General features: G+C 38.0%; 1 protein-coding gene across 2 annotated transcripts in view; it reads right to left on the bottom strand.

Moving 5' to 3' along the window:
• LOC143908724 (uncharacterized) overlaps positions 1-11,954 on the bottom strand; it is a 243,088-nt gene that overhangs the window by 139,963 nt on the left and 91,171 nt on the right. For both annotated transcript variants that reach the window (XM_077426489.1, XM_077426490.1), the window contains exon 2: positions 169-252. In XM_077426489.1, the coding sequence (XP_077282615.1) occupies positions 169-252 (84 nt within the window). The remainder of the gene's footprint in view (positions 1-168; positions 253-11,954) is intronic.

Below are 11,954 nucleotides of genomic sequence, written 5' to 3'. Positions count from 1 at the left end.
AGAAATTGTATATGCGTACAAATATTGCGCACACGTTAATGATAAAAAAATTAGTTTAGGTTTTAATAGCCACACATCTAGTCGATAGTCTCGTTACTATGGACTTGCTCGACAGCCCATTGGTGTATGTAGTGCCGCCTGAAGAAGAACATTAATGATTGTAAATACCTTCGTAGTACAAAAGCAACACTCGAATTCGCTAGGTATTTCATCAATTTTCTCGAATTTTCTGCTGTCTTTTTTCTCTTCATCCTACAAAAGGTCACACACATATTTTCTGTTTTACTTTAATGAATAAACACACTCTTCGCTTCGAAAGCGATCGAAATGTTTCACAGCTTTATTGGGATCTGACATCCCAAGTAGTATTTTCCGGTTAATTTTCCGACTAAGGACTACTTTTTTACCAATCACAATGTTGTAAGTGGTCCAAGAAAGTTAGAAAGTAAAACTTATAATCACAACCAAAAGATAATATTAACGTTTATTGAACGTTGTCTTAACGTTAAAATTGCAACGTGCTTTTTTTATCACTTTTCCAACGTCGAATTTGAAACGGTTTAAGTCCTATTATCCGACATTAAGGTATTTAACGTTCGCCCGACGTTATACTCTACGCCATACTTTTTGGACGACTTGAATACGTAATTGCCAACGTAGAACAACGTTTTGTTATCAAACGTCGGATTCAAGGTCGTTATCAAGGTCGGATTTGGTTAAAATATACGACGCGTTCGTAAATCTAATGTAGAATTTCCAACTAATCGATACTTTATCGACATATTAAGTCAGTTTGGCGACCTTCTTAAGACTTTTAATCAATACTACAGGTACAATTTTGACTACTGCAGTGGCATATACTGTTTAGTTTGCACAAGTCTAAAGAAGTTCATTATTTTAAACGAAAGGAAATCTTAAGTAGAATTTATCGCACCTTTCACTTTGTAAAGTTTAATATAGGTCTGAACGCCAACTTTGCAATTTTTATTCCTCAAATAGAAAGGCAAATAATCCGCCCTTTTTCAATATATTAAGATTTATAATTTTTAACGCATTTTGTTAGTAATTTAAAGCATTTAAATAATATTTGTTGTTAAAGTATTGACGATATGTCTATTTTAAACATAATTTTGATAAAAAAAAATAAAAATTTACATTTTAAAAATTTTAGTTATTTAATGAAATATTTATTAAATATGGATTATTTTAGAAGGAGTTTGTCTAATTTTGATCTATAATTTTCACATTTATCAATACAGTGGATTTTGTTATAGTTTTTTATTTATTGGTTCGTATATTATAACAAATAATAGTATCAATGATGCATATATTTTACTTCTAAACACCCATTTTATTTGTGCCAAAATGATAAGTGCGTATTATGATAAATTTATTGCATCAATGCCGTCATATAGTTTGAAAGGAACAACAAGAACTACACCTAAAATATTAAATTATAAAAAAATAACCTCAGATTGCAGTCTAACTCAAACCAAAGTTCAAAAGAATACTTACACCAACGTTAAAACTGGTGAAAAAAATGTGACCTCAATTTAACCATAAGTCGGATCCCGACATTAGTACAACCTATAATTGATTCCCCAATATAGTGCAAACATAGGTTGGCGTGACGTTGCAAAAACGTTGGATACCAACGTTAAGTGTGTTTATTTCAACGTCGGACGGACGTCAAAATGCCGCTTGGAATAGAGGCGGGGCTTAACTAATATGGCGCAGAATAGGTAAAATGTTAACACTTTCTCATATAAAGAGTCACTTTATTCATTTTTATTGCACTTTTCCAGGTTTTGAAACGTCAATTTTCTCTAAATTGCCAAATAAATGTTTGATATGTATGAAGCACTGTTTCACATGTATGAAACACTGTTTGAGGTTGGGAAAGCAATAAAATCAAACATCTAAATTTTTTAGCTTTACTTTAACAACCGCGAACTAAACAATTAATTCTGCTCGTAGATTTATAACACGGAGAAAAAAATTCAACATCCATATTAATAAAAATACACGCCAAGCCTGTACAATGCCACGAAATCTGTTACCTTAGAGTACTTTCACTTTCAACTATCAGATGTCATGGCGACAAAATGTCAGATCCCAATTCTCTTCTGTTTATAATATTTCCTTTTTTTTTCATAGTTTTCTTGATTGAAATCAAGTGCTAGTGTGACAATTCGATCGGTTCAATAACGAGCAAAAACATTCAACTTATGTAGTCCAGTCAAATTAGACAAAAAAAAAGGCTTTTGCTCGGAAGTGAAGCGGTATCAATGAAACCTTTTTAGGGTTGTTGGGGAGATGTAGAAGAGCTTATTTTTGAGTTGTCGGGTTAATCGGACCGATGGGTTTTTAAGGAGGGGAGGGAGAATAAAAAAATTTTGTTTTTTCGCAATAACTCGGCGAATTTTAACCGTACATGATTTACTAACCTTTCATTTTGTAGCTCTTTTAAAGCCCTACAATTCATTTCCTGAAGACCCTAACTTAAAATCAATATTTGTCGAGTTCTAGCCGGTGAAAGTGGGAAAAAATGTAGTTTGTCGCGGTTTTTTGCGTTTATCTCGTTTCCATTAATAGATAGAAATATGCCGCCACTGACAAAGTTGTAGGGCTTAAAGAGACCTACAAAACGAGAGGTCAGTCGTTCAGATTCGTTAAAAATTGAACCCAGGGGAAGCCTTTGGAAGTCGCGCTTTTAACGCGTGGCCGATCGTCGCCGGCGGCGGCGCGCCGCCGCGATGACGATCGGCCATGCGACGGCGCGTCGCATGTCGAGTCGAGTGCGCTCGGGACTCGCTAGAACTCGACAAATATTGATTTTAAGTTAGGGTCTTCAGGAAATGAATTGTAGGGCTTTAAAAGAGCTACAAAATGAGGGTTTATTAAATTATGTACGGTCAAAATTCGCCGAGTTATTGCGAAAAAACGAAATTTTTTATTCCCCCTTTCCCCCTTAAAAACCCATCGGTCCGATTAGCCCGACAACTCAAAAATAAGCTCTTCTACATCCCCCCCAACAACCCTAAAAAGGTTTCATTGATACTGCTTCACTTCCGAGCTCAAATGTCTAATTTGACTGGACTAATGGAGGTTCGATGGCTTCATCAGAGGGAGTAGTGGGACGCGGGGGTTCTGGAAACAGCGCACTAGCGTTTGAAGTAGTGGGAATGAAGGGGATTGCTCTGATTGGTCGCCGCGTGCGTATAATGCGTGCTGCTGTTCACGTCGTTCACGACCGTGGCAGTCTAGCAGACGAAAAATTAAGCAATTTATGCTTTAATAATTAATTTTTCTACGAAATGTGCGGTAACCTTCCCCTTTCTTTCGCTCATTTATTTGTAAATTATTAAGTTACATGTGCATATTTTTCTTTCCTTATCATTTGCATTTTTTCTTGCATTTATTTCATTCTGAAGGTATATGCAATATATCATTTCCCATAAAAACCTATGTTAAAAATGCAGCCAGTTTCATGAAATTTTAATATGTTGTTTTGGAATGCAAAATAGAATTATGTGAATTTTTGGGAAATTTTTCACCGTTTCATTTTAAAAAAAATCTAATCTAGAAATTGTATTTTTTAAATTTTTGGAGTAGATTTTTTTCAAAACGGGACGGTGAAAAATTCCTAAAAAATTCACATAATTCTATTTTGCATTCTAGAACAACATATTAAAATTTCATGAAACTCTCTGCATTTTGTTGTAGCCATCGAACCTCCTTAATATCATCACAAAAATAAGGCAAAGTATGATCACGTGGAACCAGAGAAAAATTAAGATTCATATTATGAGACTGAGAATCAAATCTGTTAACGATGATGAAACGAGAGATCAGATATTCTTCTCTGTGAGTTTCTGTGTGTACTGAATAATCCGTTTAAGTAATATGTTTTTTACCTCTTTATTAGTTCTTTTGAATACGTTTCAGAAAAATGTACCACCTTGGATAATTTGATCAAAGAACAAAATATAATTACAAACAATTACAAACAAAAAATATATATATATATTTTGATAGTTGTTATGCAATCAAATAACAATTACTACAGTATTTTAATGTTTTGAAATTATTTTATAAGATAATAAATAAATACATATATATATAAAATTTGCTAAAACTGCATATTAAGGACGACCTTTTTTTTAAATTAGTTTATATATTTAAATATAAAGTAATTATTTACAATAGGGCCTTTTCCAAAATTTGATATTTTTAACCTACTTATTTTTTGATCTATGTTTTTTTAAGTATTGATTAATTTTCCACGCAACCGTTTTATTTATTTTGGTTTTATGCATAAAAGGGACACCCTCTCCGATTTGGTTTATTTTTAAATATGTTGTTGGGGGAGTCTTCCCGAATCATTATATATATATATATATATATATATATATATATATATATGTATATGATAAGGGTCGGACTCAAATAGCTTCGGAAAGATATGCATACACACACATACACACACACGCGCGCGCGTGCGGGCGGGGGTGCAGGAGGGCCTTCGGCCCCTTTTCCCGCACCCACCTCCACCGGTAGGCAGCGTGAACCTCGCTTTACAACTTAAAGTACATGCTAAAGGCTGCGGTCCGATTCACGCTCACAGCGTTGTAAAGAGCGATGGTTTCAGCGCTGTGAGCGTGAATCAGGCCGCAGTCATGGCATGTACTTTAAGTTGTAAAGCGAGGTCCACGTTGCCTACCGGAGGAGGTGGGTGCGAGAGGGAGGCCGATGGCACTCCTTGCATTCCGCGCATGCGTGTGTGTGTGTGTGTGTGTGTGTGTGGGTGTTTCGGCATGTCGGAAAAAATAGGTATAAAAATAGATTTAAAAATGTAGAAAAAAAATTGGTAAGGTACATATTTTTCGGGCTCCCCTGATTGATTATCACTGTCGAAGTCACAACAAAGGTTTTTACCAAAAAAGTCGCAAGAAAATATCAAAATTCAAAAAAGGCCCAATTGTAAATAATTACCAAAAATAATACTTTTTTGTTCACAAATCAGGGGATATGATCATTATCACTTTTGTTTTAAGTTATTCCCTATTAAAGTCACTTTAAATTATTTATAGTGTTTATACAATCTCTCCCATCTTCCCGGTAAAAATTTTTTCATAAATAATCATATAACTTTATAAAATTATATAAAAATTATATATAATTTTATATAATATATTGGCTGTACTCCTATATATAATTGTATATAGCAAATAAGTATTTTCTTTTTTTTCTTTTATTACAAATTATATATAAATAAATTTAATGTTTCATGTACAATTTGACATGATTATATATGAGTTGTTATAATTTATATATAATTTATATGTAGTAAACCCTCGTTAACATGAACTCAAAAAGACCGGGATTTGAGTTCGTGTTAATCGAGTGTTCGGGTTAACGAGGAAATCTTGCTCCTGGTTAACACGAATTCGTTCGTGTTAATAAGGTCAACTAAAAAAAATTTAGTAGATAGTATTGGATATGATATATTCTTTATTATTTATACAGAAACTTAAATAAAATATAACTTGTACAAACTTGGAATCTCCACAACCAACCGCCACTTAAACAATTAAAATTTTTGACACCTAAATTATCTGCTATAGATATCGCTTTTTCCTGAATTAGCGGTCCACTTATTAGAATATTTGAAACTCGCATATGATTAATCAATTTAATAATTCAGTTTTGACATTTTCATGTTGTGTGACATCTTCACGTTTTCTTTTGTTTGCTCATCGTGGAAAAATAACAAGGCGCTTCTATTTTGATAAATGTATGTAAAACATCATAATATACATGTATATCACAATATAACATTGTTTACATATTATTCAATATTCATACGTAATTCGCGAAGGGGATGCTGTAGTGGCAATAATTACCGACATTTTTTTGAACATTGAACTTTGAATTGGCTTTACAAAATTAAAAATACTTTTTTACAGAATTAAAGTACGCACAAAAACGGAGTGCGCTGCAGTCGATTTTACATCAAAAACGAAAAAAAAAAATAGAAAAATTATAGTTTTGTTATCGATTTCTGCGGTCGACTCTTGACAACATTTGCTGCACATAAAAATTTAGACTTTGTACGTATAAAATAAGCATACAGCGCACTCGGGATTACAAAAAAGAATAATGTCGTGCTTTAAAAAATGAGCCTAAAAACTTTAGTATAAGAAAAAAATTTGTCAGAAAATCTCATATGTATGTATGCATGCGGAGTAGTATTTATGATTTAATGTCTTGTGGTATCGTTCTATTAAATTATTTGTCCGTTTAAGCTTTCGATACATTGAAGATCAGGTTGGTGCTACTCGTTTTATCCAAAAACGATCGTAATAGCGAAAATAACGTTGGAATCAACGTCTCATATATAGCGACATGTCTGATTTAATATTATGAAAAGCTGTCACAATATCTTTTTCAGATAATAACGCCAAAGCCATTAGCTTTGTAAGTATTTCCTCTGATTGCTTCGAATTTGCTCTCTTTTTTCTTATAAACTTTCTAATATTTTTACATAACGCCTGTAAAATATTATAAAGATTTAAATATAAATAATTAAAAATATTTAATATGAATTGTCATTGTATGCATAATGTTTTAAATAATACGTTAAAAATATTATGCAAACAATAATAGAGATTGAGATTAAGATTGTGAGAGAAAGAGAGAGAGAGAGAGAGAGAGAGAGAGAGAGAGAGAGAGATATTATTTGCGTGTATTATTACACATGTCCTCCGGGGCAAAGCCCGGGTAACCAGCTAGTTATATATAAAAAGCATTTATCCTCATAGATTATAGAAAATTCAAAAATTCAATCTAAGTCATAGTAGTTTATAATTTCTTCTTAAGAATATAAAAACAAAATTATTACATCACAAAATTGCATTACCTTACTCAACCCAAGTAATATGTATTTAAAAAAATATATGAAATCTTTAAATTGCGAAAATTGCGCTGCTTTTTTACTCTCATCGTATTCTTCCCCAAATTAGGGGTTTATTGTTTTTTTATTCAATCAAAAATTTCAGTACTTTATTAAATTTTGAGGTCTAGCAACGTTAAGTTATTTTACAAGAAAAATTTATTTATTTTATTTTAATTAAATATTTTCATTTTGTACTGTTACCTCTTTAATTCTTTGTGATTAAAATAATTCTTTGTAATATTATAATTTTATTAAGAAGAATTGAAATTATTACCACTTAGTTGGAATAGAAAGATCCTTGAATGGAAATACAAAGATATATGGGTACCACTTAGGTTTTATTTTTTTAAAGTAGTTGTACAACAATTATTTTTCAAAGCAATATATATATTTTTTGGCATTCAAAGATTTCATATATATTTTTTAATACATACCACTTGGGTTGAGTTAGATAACGCAATTTTGTGACATAATTTTCTTAAAGAAAAGTAAAGCTACTATTTAGGTTGGATTTTTGGATTTACAACATTCATTGCGCGTGTACTTGGCACCTTTTTTTGAAAAAAATAATTTTGTACTAATATAATACATTTTGTAGTGATAAGCAGAAATCGGTAAAAAAATTTCCATTTTTAATTTTTTTAATTATTCACAAAATTAGCAATAACAACAAATTAAATTTTTATTAAATTAGCAAATTAGTTACAAAAATGACTAATTATGCAAAAATTAATATTTTAAAAAATGAATTAGCCATTACTTAAAAAATTGGTAATTTGTTAGAGAAAAATTTCTAGTTACGTGAAAATTTGTATTTAAGCAAAAATAAATTGATTTTTTTTTAAATTGGTGATTATTAAAAATAAATTCTGTAACGTAACGGGACCCATAACACATTCAAACGACGCAGTCTTATGGCAGCGTTAACCGGCACGACGGCGGCGCTACTAGTAATGAGAGGAGGACCCATAGGATGGCGCGAGGTCGGTACATGAGAGGATCGAGACAAGAGCGCGAGTCAGTATGCATCGAAAAGTAAAACGAAATATAGAAGTTATTTTCTAAATCTTAAAACGAGAGTTAAGGCGCGGGTCCAATGGAGATCCGTAAACTTAACCCTAACCGTAAGACCGTAACCGTAAAAGTTGGTTTATTTGAACTTTTACATACCACGGCACGTACCACGGTTATGGTAACGAAGAGAGTTTAGTTCAGAACGTTACATTCAGAACGGGTGTGAAGTTATATGTTTACAATAGACTTGACGGACCAACGTTTAATTGAATTGGTGGAGAAATGTTCTCATTTATACAATAAAAACAGTCCCAATTACAAAGACAAATTAAAATCACAAAATTCGTGGTGTAGCATTGCAGAAGCGTTGAATGCAACAGATATGTACATGTATGCATTATCAGTTTTATTTATTTATTTAGTTCTATAGTAATACAACAGTTTATACGTATTGTGTACTATAATTTAATCATACATATTATTATGCAGCTGCTGACTGCGAACACCGATGGAGCCAATTGCGAGAACGTTTTGTTCGTGAGAGACGTTCTTTAAAAGCAGGGCTTCCATCCAGTTCAGGATCCTCAAAACAGTCAACATTTAGTCATTTGTATAAAGCTCTGCAGTCCTTAGAACCTCATGTTCAAAGTAGAAGGTATGTAATTTATGTAAATATTATCCATTCAAGTATGTTCTGTGACGTTGCGGCCCGCCGCTTCGTGGCAGCGCCCCGCCGCCGTCACAAGGCGCGGAAATTTGCGCCCAGGGACGAGCCAGAGAGGCGACGACGAGATCTCCAGAGGCCAGAAATCAATATCGTTTCCGCGTTTTGATTATTCTCTTATTTTCATGGGTAATTGTAATGCGTACGGCGCCTCACCCACACCACGGCGAATCTTCGAGGGAGTACGAGGCCGAGAGGGTTCCGGGAGGACCAAGGACCGAGGAGGGGTGGCGAAAGCGGAAACTACATGGATCCCGGGCGGCGAGAGCAACGCGGCAGGCGTGCGGCGAATGAGACAGCGATGGACAAGGCCGCCGGTAGCGGGGCCCCAGGTACCGGGGCAAACCCGGCCTCAGCAAGCTGCCTCCACGAAATACCGGCCCGCGGGGTGACTGATCACCGCCCCGAGGGCAACCGGAGGCACACCGGCCAGAACAAAGTCCAGTCCGCTGCTCAGGGACAAATTGTAGAAGTCGCTACGCCGCCGAGGGACCGTTGCGCGCCCCCGAAGGATCCACCTTACGACGATCCTGCTTGAAAATATCGCGCGAGCTTGCACGTTCGCTCTCGATTGGTTGGCACGCCCCTACGGAAGGGGGTGCCGCATCGATTCCGTTATCGAGCGAATCTAGCGAGACACTCTCTGGTCGTCCGTCGGCGAGTGCGAACGTTTTCTTTAAAAGCTACGCGATAGCCGCCCCGAGTCGGGAAAAATCTGTTGCGCTGCGGCGATCCTCCGTACGAGGTGACGGCAAGGAGCCCTACGAGGAGACATCACACCGGTGAGGTTGCCCGCAGTAATTAATCGCGAAATGTAACGCCACGACGCCGCCCTCCGGTGCACGCTCTCGTCCGGGATAACGTTGTAATATCGCGACACGTGCGGTCCCTTGAGACCGCGTATCGAATGGCGATCGACAGCGAGAGCGAAAAGCCTCGGGATGGTATCGTGGCCGCGGAATTGAAGTACAGACGCGATTGCGAGCCTCTGGAGATCGCGATAGATTCGTGGCGAAATCTGTTACGGCGTGTCCGTTTCGCATCATGTCCGCGCTCGTGGTTGTGCCTTGCGCCTTCCGTATTCCCGGCGTATCAAATTACTAAACATCGCTCTTGCGGCGTTTCGCATGCGTCGGCACACCCTTCGCGTTAATCGGCCGTGTGATCGCGTGTTATTATTGCTCGCGGTAATCCCGCGCATGTTCCTCGCGTTTCTTCCAGTATTTCGCGTTACGCCGATTGCCTCGGCGTCTCCTTTTCGCGTTCGGAAATTACTGAGGACAGTATTGTCTTTGCCCGAATGACTGGCGTTACCTTGGGTCATTTCTCGCGTTAGATTAAGTCTGTGTTTTCGCGTTTGTTATAGTATTTCGCGTCTCCTTGCGATCGCGCCGAAATTGATCTCGCGTTATTGTGTTGCGTTCGATCCTCATTACGTTGGGACGTGGCTTACGCCCCGATTCATACTTGCGTTAGGCTTAAGATAATTGGCGACAGAATTCTCGCGCGACTCCCGGCGTTGCGTTCACGCGCTCCGAGCGGGAGGTATCGCCCTTTCGCGACCTTTCCTGCAAGATCTTACTTTCTAATTCCGTGATTATTTCGCGTTTACGGTTGATGTTCCTTATTAATTGTAAGTTTTGTCATACTGTATCTCTCAGCGCCTTCTGCGCATTTATTATACGACAACGCCGCGCTTCGTTTATTCTGGTGTCCGCGCTATTAATAATTCTTTTGTTTCATTTCTGGCGCTCGCGCGACTGATGATATGATTGTCTGACCGACCGAATAAATGTTATTTTGATTTGTTAATTGCTTGAGTCGTGGCCTTATTTATGGCGTGTCACCCCGCCGAAGATCGCGCCGCCCTTCATCACCCCCGCCCCAGCCCTTAGGACGAGCTAGCCGATTCCTCGCACATCCGCACGTCTCGCTTTGCGTCTCGTGCTGGTTTTCTGTCGCGATTTCGCGGACGCGCGTTGACGCGTCTGGCGCCCAACGGTAAATTCGTTTCGCGAAGTGCCGGAGGTGCGAGGGAATCGTCGGAGAGGCCCGTCATCCCGCTCTCCTTACTCCTTTTGATCCGACACACGTCCCGGAGCGGTCCGGGAGTGAAAAAGTCGTGACAAAAATTTGGCGCCCAACGTGGGGCAGCCGAAAGATCGCCGAAAGGTACGAAAAGGGCTTACGATAACGCTACGATAATTTCGTGCGGGTGACAAGATTCTCGCGGATTCCTTATTGATTTTTTTTGTGTTTTGTTGAAATAAATAAATGATCCTATCCTTTTGTTGGTATTAATTATTATTGACGCTATATTATATGCTATATTATCTGTGTTTAACCTCTTTCTTTCAGCTTAATGGGAAATATTATTTCGATGATTATTCGAATAACCGTGTTCGGGTGGGCTAATCGGTAATTTCGCGATGTTATTCGGTTCGGCGTAGCGCTTTGGAATTCGGTGTTTACGTTCAGCGAGCTGTCGCGTCTGAAAAACTATTTGCCTATCTCGCGTTACCTTCGCATTCCATTCGCGAGTGTTAGTGTTCGCGTATTATTATTTTCTTTTGAGAATACGGTAGCCTTCCGTAGATTTCGCGCTGAATAGAGACTTCCACATTCCTTCGTGTGTATTGTTGACCGTATATTAGTGCTCGCGTACTATTATTTTCTTTCCGCGATACAGTGGTGCTCCGTTAGCTCTCGCGAAAATTAGGTTCTCTATTTAATAATAAAAGTTCGAATAGACGAGATGGATCCAATCGAGCTCACCGACGAGTGGATTATCCACGCTTCGCGCGACGAACGAATCGCCGAGTTGAGTCGACGGGAGCTACCTATCGAAGGATCCGATCCCGAGTTGACCCTTCGTTTGTTGCGTTTGTTGACGGCCACACGTCGAGAGTCGAGCCGCGTGGCCGACGTCGACGTAAACCGCGCGACGAACCTGGAGTTAAATCAGACGACGGGGACCGAAGCGAACCCCCCGGTCCATACCGAATATCTCGGTGTCCCGGTAGAAATCGTTCGCCCAGATAGTCCGTCCGCTACAATGGGTGCGCGAGTGCATCGTGATCACTCCGACGTTTCGCGGAGTTATACGCCTAGGGCCTCGCACGATCCCGACGGTAACTCCGCGACGACCATTTATAATATCATGCGGAAATGGGACTTAAAGTTTTCGGGCGCGCGCGGAGAGGATGCCGAAACGTTTCTGTTGCGTATCGAAGAGGGCCGCGAATTGATTCCCGTTGC

Source organism: Temnothorax americanus, unplaced genomic scaffold (genome assembly GCF_048541705.1).
Source record: "Temnothorax americanus isolate GAGA-0224 unplaced genomic scaffold, ASM4854170v1 Scaffold113, whole genome shotgun sequence".
Classification (NCBI taxonomy): Eukaryota; Metazoa; Arthropoda; class Insecta; order Hymenoptera; family Formicidae; genus Temnothorax; species Temnothorax americanus.
This window is presented reverse-complemented; position numbering and strand designations above follow the sequence as displayed.